The 23,368-nt window shown below is 45.0% G+C and overlaps 2 protein-coding genes across 5 annotated transcripts in view; one reads left to right on the top strand and one right to left on the bottom strand.

Annotated features, from left to right (window-relative positions):
- Nucleotides 1-597: 597 nt before the first annotated feature.
- On the bottom strand, nucleotides 598-3,147 carry ccdc177 (coiled-coil domain containing 177; the record flags this gene model as incomplete). The annotated part of the gene is made up of 1 exon (XM_079529057.1): nucleotides 598-3,147. One exon carries the CDS (start codon nucleotides 3,145-3,147, stop codon nucleotides 598-600), a length of 2,550 nt encoding a protein of 849 aa, XP_079385183.1.
- A 14,137-nt stretch (nucleotides 3,148-17,284) lies between these two features.
- The window catches only part of smoc1 (SPARC related modular calcium binding 1), a 66,518-nt gene continuing 60,434 nt past the window's right edge, over nucleotides 17,285-23,368 (top strand). For 3 of the 4 annotated variants that reach the window (XR_013792350.1, XM_079529101.1, XM_079529100.1), the window contains exon 1: nucleotides 17,292-17,656. Coding sequence is in view for 3 of the 4 variants with exons in the window: in XM_079529101.1 (XP_079385227.1) it covers nucleotides 17,552-17,656 (105 nt within the window). In the remaining variant the exon portion in view is untranslated. Of the gene's footprint in view, nucleotides 17,657-23,368 lie in introns of all 4 variants that reach the window. The other variant, XM_079529102.1, reaches the window with a different exon arrangement.

Here is a 23,368-nt window from a genome sequence, read left to right as displayed (position 1 = left end):
TCATTTGCTTAAGGGGAAGGGTCTAGAACCATTTATTTCCTGTTCTTTTTTTCTTCTATGCTTGCTTTTCTTTCTTTAAGGAGTGTTCCTTTTTAAAAGTTACCATGGAGTTGTGCTGCCTAGTTGACAATGGCTCTTTTCATTCCGGCACAGCATTTAGTCCAATCAGTCAAACAGCCAAAGCCGAGAGAAAGGCAGAGAGAGACGGGAGAGATTGTGTTACTGCACAAAGCAGCTCTATCTCTCTCTCTGAACATTCATCTTATATGAAGTTCAGTAGTAAACAGTAGTAAAGCTAAATGTTTCACTTCAGTTACAGCTGCTTCAATCCATAGTTCCAAAATTATGCATTCTTTTGGTTTATAATTTATGGAATTCATGACATGAAAAAAGGGGTAATGATAATTTGGTTTAAAAAAAAGGGGGGGGGGGGGGGGGGACACATGGCTACAGATATGTTGAAATAAAAACAATCACAACTGTGATTCTTTATGGGAAATGGGGTAAAGCTGTTGAGCGATGACGACCATGACAAAGGCCAAAACCTGAGCACATGGCCAGGTTGTAGAGTGCTCTACAAACTACAGCCCTACAGGTTCACTTCTCATCCAGGGTGGTGGCTTGGAGCTGGGCCTCCAGGTCCATCTTGTCGAATGTGCGCATGTTGGTCTCCTCTCGCACCTTGTCGCGCACGTGGAAGGAAGCACGCGCCACAGACCGTGCGCTCTCTAGCACGGCACGTTTCTCTTTGAAGATCAGCTCGCTCTTCTCCAGCTTCCTCTCGATGGACTGGAGCAGCTCTAAGCGCTTCTGCTTCTCCTCATCCTCCACACGCTGCCTGTTGAGCCTCTGCAGCTTCTCCTTCTCCTGCCGACTCTGTGTGGCTCGCTGAGCCTTCTCCTTGGCCTTCTCCTCTGCCACCAGTGCTGCCTGTTGTGCCCGCTTCTCTGCCTCCTTGGCACGGGCCTCCAGCTGCAGCCGCTGCTGCCTCTCACGGCGCTCCGCTGCCTTGCGGGCTTTCTGGATCTGCTTCCCCTCACGCTTGGCCTTCTCCTTCAGCTCCTGCCCTCTGCGCTCCACGATCTGCTCATAGTTCACCAGGGAGCGGCTGAGCTTCTCTTCTGCCGCTCTCCTGGCCTCCTCTCTCTCCTCCTCCTCTCGCCGGGCGATCTCCTGTATCAGGGCGGCGTGCCGTCTCCTTTCTGCCCGGTTCAGCCCCTGTCTCTCCTCATGCGCTTGGTGCTCCTTCTCCTGCCTCTTCAGCTCTGCCATTGTGAGCTTTTCTTTCATCAGGAGCCTCTCCTGCTCCAGGACAGCAGCTCGTTCCTCTTCCAGCGCCTTCAAGTTTTGCTCCTGTATGGCCTTCTTCTGCTTTTCCTCGCGGGCCGCCTGCTGCAGCTTCAGCAGCCGGTTGCGCTCCTGCTGCTCGGACAGCTCCCTCCAGTGTTCCTCATTCTCCTCAGCTTGCCGTAGTTTGGCATCTGACGAGTCGCGCTCCTGCTGGCTCATGCGGCGCTGACGCGTAGACACCTGCGACTGCCACGCCCGCTGGCAATGCATCACGGCCCGCTGCTTCTCGCGGTCCTCCTGCTCTCGCCGTAGCTCATCCATGCGGCGCTCACTGTCCCACTGGAGATGAGCCACGTAGCGCGTCTGACTCATGATGTCCTCTTCCTGGTAGCGGGCCAGCATCAGAGCCGCGATCTTACGGTCACGCTCAGGAACAGCCTTCAGGCCTCGTCGTCTGACCTCTCTCACTATGCGCTCCACCTTCTGTGTGGTCTGGAGGGAGTGGCTGAGGTCCCCCAGGCTGAGGCTCCGGCCCATGAGTGAATTGAAAGTGGCCAGGGTGCGAGCACGGGGGCAGGAGGCTTTAGCCCAATGATCACGTGCTCCTTCCCAGCTGTAGGAGGAAGAGGCACCTGACTCGGAGGAGGTGCATGTTGTTGTTGTGGTATTTGAAGCCGAGGAGCAAACTGTGTTCTTCCTCCGCTGCAAGGATTCCATCGAGTGACTTTTAGCTCGGGCCTTGGACTGTAATTCAAGGTGCCCATTGTGCAGAGGGAACGGCCCTCCTGTTCCATTAAGAGGTGCAGCAGGGCTGTGAACAGAAGACTTCAGCACTGATGATCCTAGGGTGGTGTTTGCTCTGGGGAAAGCGGGAGGCTTGGGCGTTGACCTGGGGTATGTGTTTGAGGATTTTCCACCAGAGGACTTCCTGACGATGGGTGGTGGGCCTGATGAGACGGGTCGTGTGCCTTTGATTTGCTCAGAGGATGACGACGGCGATTTTGAATGTTTAACAGATCCAGGGTGAGCACCCTTGGAGCTCATCAAAGCAGTTTTTGACACTTGAGTGGATCCAGTGTGCACAGATTTAGGTGGTGTACTGAGGCTGGCTGGGGATGGTTTAGTTGAAAGGGCTGTGCCTGTTTTAGAGGTCGGACCAATAACTGTGGGGGATGCTACAAAATCAGAGCCTGGTGACACTGGCCCAGATTTGGACGGCTGAGTTGAGCCCGAAGTGACTTTGTGCTGCTGCTCCAATGAGGATGATGATGTGTTTCCATTGACTGCAGCCTGCAAGATTCTTCTCTTCTCCTCCCTGATGATCCTCTCCCTCTCCTCCCGGCACTGCCTCATTTTACTATGCCTTTCCCTCTCGTAGACTTCGAACAGCCCTGTCGCGACACGCATGGATCGTCCTGGAGCCTCGCGGGCGAAATCGGCCAGTGGGCGTGGCAGGAGCTCCACGGGTTTGACCCCACATCGCGCGCACGCTTCCAGTGAGCGGGGGCTAGTTAGCACGTAACGGCTGCCCTCTGCTGCCGGTGAGTCAAAATTAAACAGGTCCAAGTGCAGCTTGGGCGATGGCTCTCTCTCGGTGGTCTGAGGCGGTTGCTGGGTCGGTGGGCTCCCCTGAGAGGCGGGCTTCTGCTCCCCCACTGGGTCTGCAGTGTGGCAGGGGCTCGTGGGCTCCGAGCTACCAGTGGGTGGGGTCTGAAAACCGCCATCCCCGTCCTCTTCCTCCAGTGCCTCACCATTGCCGTGTTCAGGCAGCCGTGGGGCTTCAGTGGCCACAGCTGGTGTGTTGAGCTGCGTACCTTTGCACTTGTTCTGATCCTCAACCTCTGATGGGTCGACCATAGTTGGCTAATACTACAGGTAGAAAAGTGAAACGGGGATAGATGGGGGGGGGGGGGGGGGGGGGGGAACAAATGGGAGAGGTTTCAGTCAGAGGAACATAATAGTAATATTCTAAGCAGAGCTTCAGAGACTATGTAATCTGTGGTGGATGTCCATTACTCTAGTTTAAAAAGGAATGCATGCACACACGCACACACACACACACACACACACACACACACACACTATGGCCTATGAGCAAACACAGATGAGACATTACCCCTCTAGGGGAAATTATATTACACGCGACATAGGCTACACCACATTTTTATAACTGAGCATCTATTTTTATCTGAGTTACTAGGTTGAAAGAATTTGATTACTCATTCGATGTTTTTCACTCTATACCGAGTCTAGAACATGGGCTAGATATAGGTTAATTAAGTTATGTACTTTAACAAGTTAAAACCATCATTAACGCCTTACAAGCACTATACGCATAGTAATATGCATCTGCTGCTCACTATATGGGCCTGTCACACCGCCTCAGTGTCAGTGAGGGCCTATACATGTTTCTACTGACAGAAGCAGATTGTAGGCCTAGGATGTGTTTCTCAGAATACAAATTCTGATAAATGCCTAGTTCAAATTTTCGTTCTATTAAAATCCAATGCATAGTAATGAGAGCTTATTCAAACGTGTAAAAAACACGTACGAACATTCAAACTGCCAATTCAACCTCAGAATTGTAGCATTTAATGCAGTACAGCGCCATACAAACATCGACTGACTGACCTGCCAGTTTGCAAAACGTTTTCAAAACCGGTGCTTTGTCCCAATAGAATCCGCCCAGGCTCTGTTGTTCCCTGCATAATATCAGGTTGCAGAGAAAAGGCTTGCGATCATGGAACATCACATCGTCGCAGATAGGCAGCCAACAGTAGCCTACGACGCACTGACTCTCGCGGTCTGCCAGCCTTATTGACCCACCAAATTTCAAATCATCAGAGCCGTCTTCGACTTCGATTCAAAACCAAATGATCAGCCTATTATTCGTGAAATACGAATCAACTTCTATAGCGACAAAACGAGCTCGATCGGTGCTGTCTCCTTTATGATTTCCGCCGATCTCTCCTCTTCATCCAGTAAACATCCGTGGTCCCCACCTGCTATTTAGCAGCATCACTCCATCTCGGGCTTCTTAGCTCCGCCTGCTGTGGCAAATATGCTAAAAATACGGATTGAGTCTCTCTGACCCATCATTTGTCCAGTCGACTCGACTCCTGTGCTTTCAGCGAAAACATAGTGGTGATGAATTCATTTGCCTTGAGCACAGTAGTCCTACTGGATATTTCTATAGTCCTATTAGAAAAGATCAACGCCGCTGTGATGCGAGCAGTCTATTCACTCTTTCTTGTATTGTATGTAGGCTATGTAAGTTCTTTAACATTCGTGTATAAAAGTAAATAGTAATTCACACATGAGGACGAAATTATGCAATATTAACACTTAATCAACTCTACACTAAATATTCGAACATGTCTTTTACAATTATTAAACATTGACTAACGCGAGTCACGCGACACAAGTATAACGGAGCTATTCGGTTGATATCAAATAAAGAATGTCTGGGTCGAGCATGTCTATAAATGGATTGTATTAAAACAATATTTCCTGCCATCTGGTGCCCTTTACTCCAATAAGGTCTGAAATCGAGTGATCTGTAATTACACAGGTCTACCACTAGAGGATGCTATAACTACACAAATATGCTGTGATTTCTTAGTCCATTGGGAGACAGCCAATCAGTAGAACGAGCGTCTTTGGGAGACTATGGGCCCTATTTTTGCCAGTGCCTTATCCCTAAACTTCTTTGCCTTTTTTTTTTTTTTTTTTTTACTATTTTGAAAAAATATTTTAAAATATCAACTAGCCGATCTACATCGACACATTGGGAGTTGTAGATCGGCTATTTGAACTATTGAAAAATGTTTTTCGAAATAGTAAAAAGACTGATCTGTCTGCTGCCACAGACTCTCATTCACTGTGGGGAACCTGGGTCTGATTTAGTCCTCAGCAGCCATGCTATCTACCGCTGACCTGTTGATGAAGTTAAGAATTCAATTGTTAGTGTTAAACCTAAACAATATCAGACAAGGGGCAACTTTGGGGGAAACGCAGATGGCCGGGTACCATAACCATTATCCAAGGACTAAAATTTGTATCTTTATATGACCATCTGTAATGTATGCGGGGCGGCTGTGGCTCAGGAGGTAGAGCAGGTCGTCCAATGATCCCTGGGTCGGCGGTTCGAATCCCGGCTCCTCCTGTCCACATGTCGAAGTGTCCTTGGGCAAGACACTGAACCCTACATTGCCTCCAATGAGCAGTGTGAATGTGGGAAGTGAGGACGCTGGCGTTGACTGTTCGCCGCTTCACCTCCCAATGTATGAATGAATGAACCATTGTAAAGTGCTTTGAGCACTTGGAAAAGCGCTATAAAAATGCAATTCATTATGCTTATATCCCTCACAATGCCACCATAGACTTTCATAGTGACTCATCTACACTGCGAGTGTGAGTTGTGACTTGATTTTTGATGGGTGCTAGCCCCTCCTATATACATATAGGTTTAATGTTTGTTTTTAGTTAAATTTTTGTTTTAAAAACGCCATTGACAATGAAGAGAAATTAATGTTTGTTTTGTCCCCAACACAAACATTAAATCCCATTAACAATATAGAGAATTTAATGTTTGTTTTGCCACCATTTGTTTTGCATCATCATTACATCACATAAAGATAAGAGCGCCCCTCACTTCACACAGGTGTGATTTTTAAATGTGGATGTTGTTACGGACCACTACGGACCACCATAGATGTTTTGGAGGATAAATCTTTTAATTTAATTTAATTTAGCACTGCGTCACCCGAGCACTATTATTAGTGCAAGCAGAGCGCGCAAGTCCTGCGATCAGCTGGGTATGTCGGTGTTGTCGGTGGTGTTCTCCCGAAAATTAAGGCCCGGCCCTATACCTGGGCCCTCATCAAACCCTGTACACTCAATACACTGCCCCCCCCCCTGCCACCCTTAGTTCTCCATATATGGAGCTGACATTCCAAATGTTGATCTGACCTCATCAAACCCCCTACAGTCAAGACACGCTCCATATTTGGCCAGACCTCATTTCATATGTTGATCCCATGCCAAAGCGCCAGCGCTCGCTCGCCCAGCAGTCTGCCGTCACCCAGGCAGATGCGTGCACGCGACCTTGCCCTTTAGGGCGTCTTACTGGTAGTGGTATTATTATTATTACATAGTAGTATTAGCAGTAGTGTGTTAACAATATAATTAATAGTACTAGTATTTTCATTTGCAGTAGTGCTAGTTTCTGCACCATTATTCTTGTTTCCTTATTGTGGTGGTGACCGTCGTCTATGCACATATGAACGGAGGGATTCACATTCTTTGAAGAGTCCAGTCCAGCTCTGCCCCAGAGTCACCAGCTATAGGTCACAGCCCAGTGAGGAGGACACACAGAGGTTACCTAACCCACTTTTTACCAGCTGCTGTGAAGCACAGCTGGTCAATGTCCTTTCATCATGGCTATGAGGACCTTTGCGCGACCTAGTCCTCATTGGCTGGCTCGTCTCTAGCCTACCAGACACTTCTTTAATCTTCAGGATTGGCTACGGCTACGCATTCAAAAACCCATCGTCTGAACGGCAGACCTAGTCTGCTGGCTCGTCTCTAGGCTAGCATAGGCTTTCATGGCCGTAGTGAAGATCTAGTCCTCTGGCCAAATTGGCGACAGCAAGCAATAACCCATCGTCTGCACGCCATGAACAGTCCAAACATACACCCCCCGACACTAGGCATGTGGAAATTAAACGACAGGCACGCATGTGGAAGTTAAACAGCCATGTATGTGGACATTAACCACATCACTTTTATTTCTCAACCTGCACAAATACGTGTTGTCCGTCTATTACATACATGGCTCAGTTAACATGTGCTGTTTGCGCTATGTGCATATGTAGCATTGCGCGGAAGCGGGGATTGAACCCAGGGCTCCCACTCGCTAGACCAACACGCAACCTACTGTGCCAATAGGGCTGAGCCCGATTGGCAGGGCTGTTGCGGGCTGGGTCTTGGCTGCCCATCGGGTGCGGACCGCCACACCCGATGTCCCTCAAGTGAGGATATCACGCTCCACATCCTGCCGACTATGCCAGGTTGTAGCATTGCGCGGAAGCAGGGATTGAACCCGGGGCTCCCACTCGCCAGACCAACGCGCAATAGTTCTCATCCATAGGAATGCTAATGTATGCCATTGTCTCATGGGATGCTACGTGTGGGGGTCCGAGTGGGCTGAAATCATGATATAACTTTTTGCTGTGATAATAACATAGCAGCAGTAGCCTACTATACTATGCCACTGCTGCAGTTACATAGCAGCATGGTGATAATATGACTGTCATCATTTCTTGTTTAAAGTCAGTGTGCTATAGTGGGTAGCAAGAACACAGGGGAAAGACCCAAATGCAGATGTCGGAAGATGAGAAGGTACTATTCAAAATACATATTAGTACACAGAAAGCTGTGTCGGCACTTATGAGATGGTCAGACAGGCAATTGTCGTAACTGGAAAAGCATTCTGTAATCTGCAAAAACAAGGAGCTGGCAAGAATTCAAAATCCAAGGACAGGCAAAAGGCCGGTCTCACTATCAGGTGAAAAGAAGCGGCTGACAACAAGACATGTTTAGGAGACAGGTGGTTGTCTACACACCACTGGATCTCAAACTTTTTTGGCTTTCCCTGATTCCTGTATCTGCATGTTCTCCCTTAATGGTTAATGTGGTTAAACGCTAACGTGACATGGATGCGTTCCAGGTCTCAATGGGTTAACCCTGCAGCAGTCACGTTGCCGTAATCAGGTGATTGATTGATTGATTAGTTTATTAGACATGAATGTAAAAATCACACTTGTGTGAAGTGAGGGGGCTCTTGTTGTCATATATCATTATACATCATCACATTCCAGCCAATCACTTTTGGCGTTCTCACTTTTCTGTCCTCACTTTTTGTTGAGTGGTGTAAACCACTCCTACAACTGGCTTTTGTGTGCAGAAAAAAATGAGCATGGTTGCTATGTTCAAAATAATTTCTGACGTAATTAAATCACACCCGGGTGAACTGGATGACCGTAGCAACCATGGTCATTTTCTCTGCACAAAAAAAGCCAGTTGTGAAATCACATCCAGGTGTGATTTCATTACGTCAGATCAGAGCTGATCAGGCTATATAATACCTTACCTTATATAATACCTCACATCGGACAAAAACTCCAGCTGAATCAACTTCATGGTCACAAATCATCACATCAGAAGACGAGTCTACCTAGCCAAAGATCTTTAACGTCAGACATTACGTCAGACCACAGCTGATCATGCTATATAAAACCTTACACCACTCAGTTCACACGGGTGTGATTTTTTTATTATGTGCTCAGCCAATCAAATCATCGCTATGGGGTTTGTGTGTACTACACACAAAGCTGGGCATAGGAGGGGCTAGCGCCCCTCAAAAACGGCAACAGAGTAGGCATACAGTCAATCACTTAATCCAAAAAGCATAGCACCATTTAGGCCCTAAGCAATTCATAGACATGACATAGACAGCTCAATGATTAGTATGTGATGTCATCATGTCACCTTGAAATGGTAGGTCTTCTGTCGACTACACATACAGTTCAGTTTATGGCGGTGGTACCACTTAGTTAACCTGACTCCGCCAGATGGGGCAGCAGAAAGTACACTGGGTTCCCCCCTCCTGCTCCCATCTGGGAACTCTCAGGCAGACTTGATGCCCGGCCACAAAACGTCCTGGCCAATCAGCGGCAGCTAGAGGCGGGATCAAGGCATACACAGTGCTGCCCCATCTGGCGGAGTCAGGTTACCACTTAGTGCCCCTTAACAATTTTATTTCCAACCATGGCGAGAGAGAGGGAAGTGTAGACCAAGGATTGGAAGCTAGGGATTGGGCATAGGGATTGGGAGCAGGTGTGAGGATGTGTGGGGCAGTCAAGTGATGGGGAAAGGATGGCATCTGGTGGTTAAGTGGAGAATAGCAAGTGAAAATGTGGCTGGAGAGGAGAGAGCAGCAGATTGTGACAGACCCACTAAACTCTTGACCCGGTGTGGAGGAACAGTGCGAGTTTAATTGGCCCCGCCCGTGAGCCGTATCAGAAGGGGACAGCGCGTAAGAAGTGACAACAGTGGAACGTGCTGGCTGGCTTGTTAAACGGGGGCATGGGAGGCATGTGGGTGTGGAGGGGTTGGAAGGGTATGTTGGGGTTGTTGCTGCACAGTTCACTGGTGCAGGGGTATGCTCCATAGAGGGGGTTTTGTGGTGGGGTGTGCTCCCCATCACCCAAAGCTGGACTGGGGGGTTCATCGAGAGGTGAGCTGTTCTGCGCAGTCATGGACCCACTAAAAGGCCATGCTGCTTCCCCCCACACGCACACACACGCGCACACGCACACACACCTCTCTTTCTATTACATTTTTAACCAAAACTTGTGACTTGACTTTAAAGTATTAACACTTTATTTACCAAGTAGCCTATGTTAAATGTTAAATATAAATTGAGTCAAAATCTGTAGTGCTTGACAGTAAGGTAATATCAGATTAAATTCTATTAGTCCCAGAGGAAGGAAGTTAGGTTATTTTTCTGTCACTTACAAAAAAGAAGTTCAGAGAAGTTCAAATATAAATTAATAAATTACCCAATTCAATAAATGTTACATAAAAACAACTTGTGCAAAACAAAATTAGCCATGAAGTCCAGGAATACAATATATAGAAATTATACAAGCAAACCAACACCGTAAAGAAAATGCATGTACTGAGTACTGACAGTCCTAGCACAAGGGCAGCTCACGTACACCTCAAGACCCAAGAGAGTCTGTAATGAAACATTATGACTTTTACTTAGAATTAGACCAACAAAGTAGATTCACACCACGAAGCAAAGAAAGGAGATCTGTGTCCAGTCCTCACTGCTTAGTAAAGAAAGTTAACGTTGACAGGAAGAGTACAGAAAAGACAGGAAACACTCGGTGGCTATGCAGGTCCGATAGTCAATGGCCTCCACAGAAATTCACCCATTTCATGTGCCTTTAGAAGAAGTCTAAACCGAACTGACAAGTGAACTCTGCAGTATTCCTATCCTGTCTTTTTTACAGGATAGGAAATAAAGTTGAGCCTATTAAATTATGTACTCTGCTACTTTCCATATAGGCTAATTACTTGCGCAAGCAGAGCACTCAAGTACTGCGATCGGCTGGGTATGTATGTTCGTGTACTCCACCGGCCAATAAGGGATCGGCTGGGTATGTATGCATGTCTGTGTACTCCACCGGCCAATAGGGGGCCACCATTCTTGGTGACGTAACTAATGTACGTTTCAAGGTTGTAATAAAGGGTGTAAAAGTAGGCCATGTGGCCTACTTCACGCAAGTACTGCGATTGGCTGGGTATGTATGTATGTGTGTTGGTGTCCTCCAACAGCCAATAAGGGACCATCATTCTTGGTGACGTAACTAAGGTACGTTTCAAGATTGGTATACGGTCAATAACGGGTTTAAAGGATCGCAGAGAGCTCTAGGACTCAGAGCAGAAGTCGTACCCAGACAGACAGCAGATATTGAGTGGTTCTCTTCCTATCTCACCGACCGGACCTACCAGGTTTCCTGGAAAGGTATGCTATCATCCCCCCGAACCCTCCAAACTGGGGTCCCACAGGGATCTGTACTTGGTCCCCTCCTTTTCTCACTGTACACCAAATCCCTTGGCACTATCATCTCTGTTCACAATATATCCTATCACTGCTATGCCGATGACACACAACTGTTTCTATCCTTCCCCCCCTCTGCCACTCAGGTGGAAGAGCGCATCACTGCATGCCTGGCTGACATCTCACAGTGGATGTCCTCCAACCACCTCAAGCTGAACCCAGACAAGACTGAGCTTCTCTTCTTCCCAGCTAAGTCCTGCCCTATGCGGGAGCTAACTATTTCCGTAGACAACGCCCTGGTAACGTCTGTCCCAACAGCCAGGAACCTTGGTGTTGTCCTGGACAGTCAGCTCTCGTTTAAAACTCACATCACAGCTGTCACTCGATCCTGTAGGTTCACACTCTATAACATACGACGAATTAGACCGCTCCTCACCCAGGAATCAGCCCAGCTCCTAATCCAGACAACAAAAGTCTTGTCAAAACTTGACTATTGTAATTCGCTCCTTACTGGCCTACCGGCATGTGCACTTAAGCCTCTCCAACTGTTCCAAAATGCCGCATCTCGTTTGGTCTTCAACCAGCCAAAATTCTCACATGTCTCCCCCCTGCTCCGCTCCCTGCACTGGCTCCCGGTCGCTGCCCGCACAGAATACAAAACTCTGATGCTGGCATTCAAAGCAACCAAAGGTATGGCTCCCCCATATCTTGCAATTATGATTGAACCCTACAAACCCTCCCGCGCACTCAGATCAGCCAACGCAGGAAATCTGGAAGTACCCTCACTAAAAACGCCGGGACGCTCCACACGTCCCAAACTCTTCTCCCTTCTGGCCCCAAAACTGTGGAATGCACTCCCCGTTGCAATCAGAACTGCAGCATCACTCCCAATCGTAGTCTGAAGACCCACCTTTTCAGACTCCATCATGGCCCATAGCACTTATCCTACCCCCTTAGATAGCACTTTTTAGACTTAGATAGCATTTGAAACAGACTTATAGCATGTCATGTAGACAGCACAATAATTGCATTGTATGTAGTCATAGCACATCATAGTACATATGTATAGCATAGTATAGTATATATGTATAGTTTATATGTATAGTGTCATTATATAGATATGTTCTAGTTACGTTCTTAGCTTAAGCATGTTTCATGATAAATGTATTTTATATAATGTATTCCCATGTTTTTGTTCTTGCCTAATGTAAGTCGCTCTGGATTAAGAGCGTCTGCTAAATGCCTAAATTGTAATTGTAGAGAGCTCTAGGACTCAGAGCAGAAGTCGTACCCAGACAGACAGCAGAGAGCTCTAGGACTCAGAGCAGCAGTTGTACCAGCAGTGGTGAGCGCACCTCATGGAGCGCTCTGCTTGTGCACACAGCACAAGTAGGTCATACATGGCCTACTTGTGTGCAAAGCGCAAGTTGGCAGCTCGACAGAGTGCATTTCTAGTTACTTTTATCATTTTGGACCATGCCAAGAAATCAGCAATGTTATTAACTTGGTGTGTTGAGTAGATCATGCTCTTGAGAAGAGATGAATACAACAGAAAACACTCCCACTATAAAGACGTTCTTATGACTTTCTTTCCTTTCTTTTTCTTCCTTTGGAATTTTTGAGGGCTTTTCTGCCTTTATTTGATAGTCACTGGAGAGAGACTGGGGACATGGAGACAAAGCTGGGGAGTGACATGCAGCAAATGGTCTGGCCTGGCTGGCAATCGAACCGTGGCCTATATGTAGTATACTCGTCCTAAACATTCGGTCACCCTGTCTTTCTTGAATCTTACAAATGTCATTGTCTCTGCTATCAAAAGACAGATAATTAGAAAATGCCTGCAAATACCTCTGTTTTATAAACATCCAATGATACTGAGAGTGTGTGCAAATGGAACCAGATTTGGTTCCATTTGCACATTCTTTGAGTTAAATGAACACTTGGGATTTTACAGTGTATAGCCTGGCCTTGCCCAGTGTGCCGTCTTTTCCACACAATCACTGTCCTACGGAGCTCAGGATGCTGTGAGTGGTGGGCTCACTGGTCCTGTGAAGACCGGGACCTTTGTTTGCCCCCAGTTCACTTCTCCAGCCTTAGTTAGCCAATAGAGAATGGAACACGTTTTCTGGGTAGTTTCAACAACACCCCTGACCCTTTGCTTTCTCCAACACCCCCGCTTCCTCACTCTCACCACCCTGTTCTCCCAATGTGCCAGTGGGGATGGTACGAGGGGTCCCATGCGAAGGAATAACCCCCCCCCCCCCCCCCACCATCACACCCAGCCTCCTCCTCATTGCAGCAGGGGAAAAGGTCTCTGAGACAGGGCTGTTAATTCAATCAGCTGAGTGGTATGCTCAATTAGGCATCCATAAGGGCCCAGGATGGGTCCTAGGGGCCCCGTAGAGGGCAGGCGGCCCAGCCCCCAGGAGGTATTAATTGTGCCTGACAGTGTGTAAACAGTGGTGTGAATAGATCGTGCAGGTGCGGGACACCCAAGTCCAGACTCAATGGGCCTTTTCACACCCGTGGCTCTATCTTTCTTGCCACTTTCTCATGGGTGTGTGTGTGTGTGTGTGTGTGTGTGTGTGTGTGTGTGTGTGTGTGTGTGTGTGTGTGTGTGTGTGTGTGTGTGTGTGTGTGTGTGTGTGTGTGTGTGTGTGTGTGTGTGTGTGTGTGTGTGTGTGTGTGTGTGTGTGTGTGTGTGTGTGTGTGTGTGTGTGTGTGTGTGTGTGTGTGTGTGTGTGTGTACAGTGTAATATGAGGCAGGGTTGCTGCTGTCCAGAATTATTGGCCAGTCAAGGACCATGCATCCCCCCGTATTCAGAAGCTAATGAAAATTGCGGCCAGTACATGTAAAGATGTGGAATTTATTAAAGTAACTCCAGATGAGACTTTAAAAGGAGAGGGCACTTTATCTGACCTCAGACTTTTCCATTTAATGTCCCCCACACCTTGTCTGTCTTTCATTCATTTTTATAATTGTATTCAGTTTTGTTTAGAACTATCACATCCACCACCTGTGGTATATTTTACTGTCCTATATTAACCACATCGTAGCGTCCCTATTCTTAGGCAAACATTCAGCAAAGATATCGTAGAGGGAAAAATCTGGTCTAGTATAGAATCCTGGGGAACGCAGCTAGGGTTCAAATGCTTGAAAGTTACTATGTTTGTGGTTAATATTGTCCTTGTATCAATTCCACATTTATTATCACAGAACTGATATGGCTATATGTCATATGGCTATATATCATTTTAATGTGCAGTCATTTATATTAAACCTAAACTTTATGTTGGCTTCAAAGCCAGTGTAAAGCAATACACTTAACGCTTTTAAACTGGTAGTTTAAAATGTATCATCTTAAAAAAATGTTTTTATAATAAATAATACAGATTGCAGCAGTGTCTTTGTATTAACCTAATTAATCATCCATGTCAGTCAGCTGTGTGTGTGTGTGTGTGTGTGTGTGTGTGTGTGTGTGTGTGTGTGTGTGTGTGTGTGTGTGTGTGTGTGTGTGTGTGTGTGTGTGTGTGTGTGTGTGTGTGTGTGTGTGTGTGTGTGTGTGTGTCATGTATCTGACCTGTGTGTGAGAGAGTATTTTACTTGATGAACATCTGTTGAGCCCCCCCTCTTGGTGTCAGGGTCTTTGGGTGGCCTGTGGTCTACCCCGTCTGTTTCTGTGTGTACAGACACCTGCTAATTTTCGGCCTTGTGTGGATGGTGGATTAATAAGCTGGCAGGGGACAGCAATTGATGGGATCTGTTGGAAGGGCCGCCTCGGTAATTGGGAAGTACATCTCCTTTCAGTGTGCTCATTCATTCCTCTCCCTGTTTTGTGTTTGTCGTGGTTTTCTTTCATGCTCGGCCAAATGACAACAGAATTAAAGTGTCGAGACATTGCTGCTTTCCCTACAACACTTTCAACACCCCAGAAAACTCTGTCTTCTTTGTTAGGGTGGAGGATTGGAGTGAACGGGTGGGGTGAGGAGAGGGGTGGGCAGTAGATATAAACTGTTCTCGTTAACATTCCCGAAAGACACTCCTGTCCTCCCCCCTTCTCCCCTCCGTCCCCTGGTTCCCCTGTTAGGCTGTTACACCCCCCCCCCCCCCCCCCCCCGCACACCTTCACCTCCCACAGCATAACTTCACACTGCCTGGAACAAGAGTGTCGACCGACTGGCACAGAGTGTGGTTAGAGAGAAGGTGTGTGTGTGTGTAAATGGTGCATTTATAAAGCACCTTTATCCAAGGTGCTTTACATAGATTGTGCATTACATTCACCCATTCACGCTGACCATGCAAGGCACCAACCAGCACATCAGTAGAAATTTGGGGTTCAGTGTCTTGCTCAAGGACACTTCGACACTAACTCTGGGGGGGCCCGGGTTCGAACTGGCAACCTTGCGGTTGCCATCCGCCACTCTACCCCTGAGCCAGCGCATCCCACCTCTCACGGACTCTGATGGTGATAGTACATGGACTCGAGTAAAGAAAAGTTAACTAAAACATTTTACATTTTTACAACTTTTTCATCCCCCACCTCTTCTCACCTCAAATCTTTCGTTTTTGGTTTTCATCTGCTCCTTCACCCCACCCGAACCCCCAGCCTCTTCAAGTTTGTTGCCCTGACCCTCTCAATGAATTGTGTGTTCCTCATCGTCCTTACTAAGAAAAATGCCCCGGCTGTTCTTGCACACAAGAAATCATTAATACTGACCCTGATTGTGCCAATTCCGGGCAGCTCAATAGCTCTAATTACAAGGCTCTTCACTGAGGCACTCAAAAAGCCGTTGAACTGTCATAGACAACAATTAAATAATATCTATGGGAACAAAGACTGAGAAGAGGGTAAAGGGAGGGGGGTGTCACCCATGCCATAGCTCTTTTCAACTCTTAAAAAGGCCCACTTTCTGTGGATTGTGTGGTTGCTGAACTAGAGCTGGACACCTGCATCCAACATTCTCTGTATTCGCTCGCCCTTTCCTCAGCAGATCTTCCGGCTCACTCTTTTCTTTTTTACTTCTCCCTTTCTCTTTCAAAGAGCCACACAATTGATCTGAAAGGGGGGAATATGCAGGGAGAGTGAGAGAGACAGGGGGGACATGGGAGTTTGGTTGATATGCAGGGTTGTATTACATTACAAATACGCATGAACACTTTTCATGAATTCACTTTTCATATACAGTAGTTGTTGTTTTATGCAGCACTGAGTGCGAGTGTGTTTTGATTTTACATAATGCGCTTTCGTGTAACAAGCAAAATAGCAAATGGTGCTACTGCTAATAGTCTCCTGCAGTCTCCAAGCATGATCTCACTCAGAGATTGAGAAAGTTAAAATAAGGTTTATTTTCAAAATAAATGAAAAGAGAACATGAGGATAAACCAGTGCAGACAGATGTACTTGCCCAACAATTACTCTGATCTCAAACTAGATACAGAGGCTGAGCTCTTGATGGGCTGGTGACAAGTATTGACGTGTCAGTGGATGTTTGACATACTGTAGTAGTATACAGGTAGGTAGGTAGGTAGGTAGGTAGGTAGGTGAATGTCACAGTAGCAATACTTTTTATAGACAATCATAATTTTGTCTTTGATATGATTTGTTGCTTTAACATTTGCTTCATCATTTTGTTTTGAGACTTGTGATAACATCCACCAGCTGCCTGATGAAGGTCGTTGAGACCGAAACTACTGCTTTAAGTGCAGACAGCGGTAGGCTACTTCCATTGATTGATTGAAGTATTTATTAACAGTTTGCAGAATGACAGTACATTTCAAGCACAACTCCATACAAAAACTGTTAACTGTGAGTGGACGACATATACAAATATACACTTCTATATAGCCAAAAAACAGGAAATCATCATAAAGGAGGTAAAAAGGGAAAAGAGAGAGAATGTATACAGTGAGGGGAAAAAGGGGTCCATCTTTATTTTTTAACATCAATTAGCTGAAAACAGTGACACCAAAAAGACAGATATATATTTTTAATTAATTCAAATATTCAATGTAGCCAATATGAACCAAATCAAGCCAATTCATGAACCAAATCAAAACCCATTCATGTGGACTATAGCCCCCCCCCAAATATGTAGCCTATGGCTATGACTGACTGACCAGGTTTCTTTTATGGACCGTTCATTTGCTCTATAACCTGTGAGAGAACCCATAGAGGACCATCTTTTTTCTCTTACTACGCTTGAGTGCGAAATGAATCATGACCCTTAAAGGGGGCGTGGTCCATGTTCGTAATGCTTGTAATCATTGGACGGTTTGCGCGTCAGTCCGTGTTTCTGTGCCCACCCTTGCTTTTAAATGAAGTTGCAATGGATACAGAGCTCAACCTGTCGGAGTAGGGATGCACAGCTGACCCTCACTATTGGATAAAACAGCAGTCATTATGGTGACAATAAATTCTTAATTTCTCGCACAACCGACGGCACTATGTGAACAGTTATTTAATCAAAAAGGAAATTCGCTTTGAGGAAAACAGCGTGGAGTGTCAAGGATTTGGAGTTTAGGCAATTTTGTTCTGTTATTTGGAAGTTTTGAAACTCAGTCTGATTGAAATAAAAGTGCACAGCTGCACTCTCACGCCCTCTTCCTGTATTTTACCGCGGTCAATTATGTTATTGCCAAGCTTTGTTATTTTCGCCTGTTCTCACTTTTTTGCACTTTTGTTGCTCTGTCATCTGCCTCAAGTCTTCGCACAGAAATCGACTGGTCCACGGGTGAGTGCAACTTATACTATAGGGCTACTGTAGAACTATAACTACCGGCTCCAACTGTTATTGAATTTCTCCAAATTATCCAATTGCTTTATATTAAGCTATAACTTTAACGCAATAATTGTAAAAATACCTTCATTAGAATAGATATGGCATATGCCCCAATCAGAATCATCAACACCACGTCTGACGTCTGTAGACTATTAAAATAAAGTGCGGTGCCAAATTAATGTGCAGCCATAAATTCCCCTGAGAAGTCATTGAGTCAAATATCTCAACTTATCTCAACTTAATTAAAATAAATACAAATAATGCTGTTTCCCCTTCATTAAAAGGATGTTATTTTTCTTTTTGCATAGTTAGAAGAAGACATTCGTGTTGTACAGTTCGCGCTGTTGCACAGGTGCCAGTGCCACTGCTTAAATTAGCGTTAAAATGACTCACATTTTGTGTAAGATAGTCTGCTCTGCAGAAGGCTACAGGGAAGTTTGTACACTAGAAAAATGTTATGACAGAAATCTAGGCTATGTTTGCTAATGACATGTTGGATTGTTGGTGACATGTTTCACAAATTGTTGGATCCAGGCTACCTTATAGGCCTATCAATTATTTGTCAATATGTTGTTGCATCTCACAGCCCTCAATCAAACATTGAATCTATAGTCTAAACTAAATCTTAGCATTTTGCTTTCTCTTCCCTCCTAATCAGGTAGGCTTATAGTTAAATATTGATCTATTAGCCTATGAACTCAATTCAACTCATATAACATCATAGCAACTATCGTATGACTAATGTCAGAGCCTACTACATGAAAGCATATTTTTTCCAAGTAGCCTACACAACAGAAGTTAACCACCTTGCTACATCACCCCCACTCATGGGTCTCTTATTGGAGACTAAAATATAGGCCTATACCTTGCTACATCACCCCCAATCCTGGGCCTGTTATTGGAGACTAAAATAGCCATCACAATGCCCTGGTCAAAGAGGGGAATAACTTAATAAGTGACACAAAGTGGTGGGGAAACGGCATTGTTCAATTCACAGATATTTGTGGTTAGAGAGGGGGAAGATGACTCAGGAAGGGATGAATATGTAATGCGCTCTCACATATTGAAGCCATTTCACAGCGTCTTTGAACCCTCCCTCCCAAGATATTGTGGTTAAGACTGTTGATCATTGTGAGATTTTGAGAGTTTCAGTGCGTTGTTACCATTGTGTCTTTTAATATCAGGAAATAAATGATCAGGTCGTAGTTCATTTTAAAGTAAAGTTGTTTCCTTTTTTATTTTGACCTAGTGGATGGTGTTTACCACACATTGCACGTCTTATTTCATGCCTAGTGCCTACTGTTTGGCTAATATTTATGTGTAGCTCACTATAAAAATAATCCAAGTGCAGAGGTCCAGGCAAGACCCTAAAATCTCCCTTGTTTTTTGATATTTTTTGTTCTTGAAGCTTAGATTATCTCTTTTCCCATAATGCGTATCTGTCCTATGTTTCATATTGTGGCGCTGCGACAACTGAATTTCTCTCACGGGATCATTAGGTGATATGTAGCAGCTCTAGAGAAAATAGCAGCTCTAAAAGCTCATAACACGGTGCATCCTAATGCGTTCTCAGCTAGCTAGTAGAATGGCTATACTTTCAGCACATAACACCATCAAATGAGGAAGTATAAAATAGGGCTTTAGTGGTTAAAAAAGGATATCTGGATCATGATGTCACAGAGGAGTTCCTTTCTGTGCATCTGTCATGTGATAACCACAGAATTGGTGTAGAAGGAAAAAGGAGTTGGCCATGGATAGAGCCTGGATGGGGGACCCTTGTTAACAAAGGGGTTAAAGTAATTAATAATGAAATACATAGACTATACTATCTGGGACTCCTTGCAGGGTTGAAGAATGATTTACTAATACGCACATCATCTATTCGCCAATATTTGTTCATAGAACTTTGGATAGAAAAACATTTCTCCCGAATTATAACAAAAAACATCGCATGGATGCACCTGGGACGTATCCTCAGTGATGTATCCCAAGGTCATCGGGGTTTCGGGTCTCTCGGACATCATACCCCTCACTCAGGCGACCCAGCTGGGGTGATCAAGTCCTGACTTACGTCCCAGTAGCTACCCTCAATCAGTCTCACTAGGGCAAAACCAGGGCCACACAACAGAATTGAACATTGCTCAGTGTCTGTAGAGCCCCTGTCTTTGGAACATCGGTGAGGCTATATCCCCATCCCTATCCTATAAAAGTCTCACTTCATCTGTTTCAGTTAATGCTCTTGGCAACACTCGGTGCTGAGCAGATATAACATGGCTACACACAGTCTGCTGTCTGCCTGCAAGCACACCCCCACTAGTACTATGGTAGATACTTTTAACATTGCTCACAGCTGCTGTAATCCCAAAATGTACCCAACCCCCCCCCCCCCTTTTCCACGTTGATATGAGTGATAACAAGCTAACTCGCTTCATAGCATCATTCCTGGCTCATTCCCCTGAAGGCTCTGTGATGCAACATACTTCCACAAAGCCAATATTTCCAGCTACTTTGGGATACTAGGATGGCAGGAGACTAACAAAACTGTCAGATGCAGATAATTTAATAATGTTGTTTTGTTTGTCATCCGTGGAGCAGATATGCAGAACTTTCACTCCAGTCCCAAGCATCATTCCATTAACTAGATCCTGGGATCCTAGAACTCTGATTGCTTATTGATTCCTATACTTCGCTGATAGGGGTCCGGTCCCCCAGGGGTATATCCTTTTTTGAGATTCCTATACCACCTTTGTTTTCTACTCTCATTTTAAGAATCATTATTACATGTACATATACTAAATATACAAAGATGGTCATTGCTGTACTGCCTTCATATGGGTTCCGATTTGGATGAAACTGGATCCATACAGGTGTTAAGTAGCAACATATTTTGAATGAGTACGTTTCATTTGTTTATTTTTGGACCACATCAATGTTATTCTCCATAGAAAAATGACTTCCGTGACCCAGGGGATGAACGAGTTACATCAGGACTTCGGTACTCTATTGTCCAAACTACTGAACATAGACGATATATACAAGCTCACAACGCGTTGCACCGCTTGCATGTTGTGAACTTGTAGATCCCCTATTTTTGCTATTTGTCGTACAACAAAGTATACAGCAGGTCTTAAGTGGTTAATTGAATCCCTACCCCTGGCCCTGAGTAATTGCCCATTGTGTAACTAATGAGCTAGACGTGACCAGAATCGATGTGTGATGAAGAAATGCAACAAATGGACCGGACAGTTAAGGAATCCCAACCATCCTTGCTATGTGCTGGGAATGTCTTGTGTTGGTCAAATAGCTGCTGGTCCCATTGAGACAGCTGTTCAAATGAGAGCCATCCAGGACATACAGTCAAGGCAACTTTAGTCTGGTCAAGTTAATATAAAAAGTGCATTTAAAAAAGAATGAAAAGATCGGTTGTGTTTTGAACACGCAAACAAAGCCAAGCTTCATCAAATATTGTTTTTTGTTTTTTTGAATTGCAAACAAAGCATACAACTTGCTGTATGGCACTGGAGGTTAAAATAATATAAAGTCTAGGACTTATTTCCATTGTGGTCCTCTCACAAAGTGTGTGTGTGTGTGTGTGTGTGTGTGTGTGTGTGTGTGTGTGTGTGTGTGTGTGTGTGTGTGTGTGTGTGTGTGTGTGTGTGTGTGTGTGTGTGTGTGTGTGTGTGTGTGTGTGTGTGTGTGTGTGTGTGTGTGTGTGTGTGTGTGTGTGTGTGTGTGTGTGTGTGTGTGTGTGTGTGTGTGCGCATCAAATATTTGATGGTATATTAACACAGCTGTGGACCCACTGGAACACCCACCAAGGACCCATGGGGGTAAATTTGGTTTTATTAGTACTCCCTCTGAATTAAATTAACACTGAAGAGTGAAGACTTTATACCTACATGTATTTTTCTGAAGGAAAACATTCTTGGCAAACTGATGAGGCTGTAGTTTGGCATTGTCATCATCTTTGTGACAAGGACAAGAAATATCTTCGATGTTTTTGTACAATGTCCTGGATTTAGTTAGCATCAGTTTTTGATTATGTTCAACACATTTACACACACACACACACACACGCACACAAAAGCCAGGCTGACAAAACTCGCACAAAAAACACACGCACTCGGACACATAATGTGTCCGAGTGTGTGTACTCAAGTGTGTGTGTGTGTACACTCAAGTGTACCTATACATGCAGGCGTACACAAGCCAAAGACGTACGTGCATGCACGGCACCTCGGCACCCCTCATGAAGACGTACGTGCATGCACGGCACTTCGGCACCCCTCATGCTTCCCTGGAAGTCGACAGCTGGCTTTTAAGGGTGACTCCAACCAGTGACCAATCAAATTGCTTTCACATGCCGCTTCTCCCTCTGATGAGCGGCCCAATCAGCCATTGCATTTCATGCTTAATTTCAGGTCTTTCTAATCAGTGTAATGAAACGCAGTCAAAGTTCAGTGAATAGGGGTGGCGGGGGGAGGGGGGTAGGGGTTGTGTGGTGGTTTGGGGTTGCTGGTAGTGTATTTCATGCGATTACTGCTTCACTCAACCTCTCGTGCCTAATTTATGCTCCGTCACACGACCGTGTTGATCGCCCGCAATAGCAGATAGTTCCCAACGCGTTGCATCCACAGTCTTACCACGAAGAACAGTATAAATCACTATGGCTTTATTGCCACTCCAAAATCTTCACAGTATTTGTGGTGCACGGGCCACGTTTGCACGTTTTGGACTGAGTGTATGACTGTACTCTGTTGCTGATTTTACATTTATGTCTAAACTATTCAATCAATATTTACTATACAGATCTATGTCAATCTACTGCATTATAATGTCACAAGCTCGGTCTTTTTTTTTTTGTCAAAGTTTTTTATTTATTTTACAATAAAGCATACAAAATACACATGACTTACACAAAAGAAAGAGACAAGAAAAACAAACAAAAAACTAAACACAACTAGCAGTCAAAAAAGAAAAACCCCAATGGACAACAACCCTCTACATTCTGTTGCTGACAATAGTGATTATATCTGTAATGTATTACAAATTGTTAATGCAACCATCCTTTACAAGCTTTGTCTTGACTTTGCCTGAATAGATTGGATTTGGAACCCCCATTACTTCCTTTTACCATTAAGCGTAATAATAACAGTTATTATGGCTGTAATCTTTTACATTATCAGGACTGTGTAGAAACACTTCCCTTTCTCTCTCCTCCTGGCTTAGTATAGATAGCTTGGTCACTCTGCCGTGCATTTGAGCACTTCCTTTTATGAGCGGCCATGTAGTCTCAGTTTAGGCATTCAAAGGAGGTGTGGAATTATTGTGATGTGACACACACACACACACATACACTATGTAGTGGATGTGTCATGAGAATCAGTTTTACATCCATTCCCCCCCCCCCCATCTCATTTCATTTTCCTCATAATGCTTCAAAAGAAAATAAGGAAGTCATTGACTTCCTTTTCAGTCATATGATGTTTAATCTCTCCATGAACATTATCGTAAGAGGAAACTCCAACTTATTGTGGCTCTGACTCTTTTGTTATCAGATATATTGGATAAAAGATGGCTATTATAAGTTATGATATTATTAGCTGATAAGATCTGCTCTAGTCTCTACCCAGCTCAGTGGGTAGAGACTAGAGCAGACATTTT

This window comes from Electrona antarctica, assembly GCF_951216825.1.
Source record: "Electrona antarctica genome assembly, chromosome: 18".
In the NCBI taxonomy this organism is placed as follows: domain Eukaryota; kingdom Metazoa; phylum Chordata; class Actinopteri; order Myctophiformes; family Myctophidae; genus Electrona; species Electrona antarctica.
Note: the sequence above shows the minus strand (reverse complement) of the source record. Positions and strands in the feature narration are given on the sequence as shown.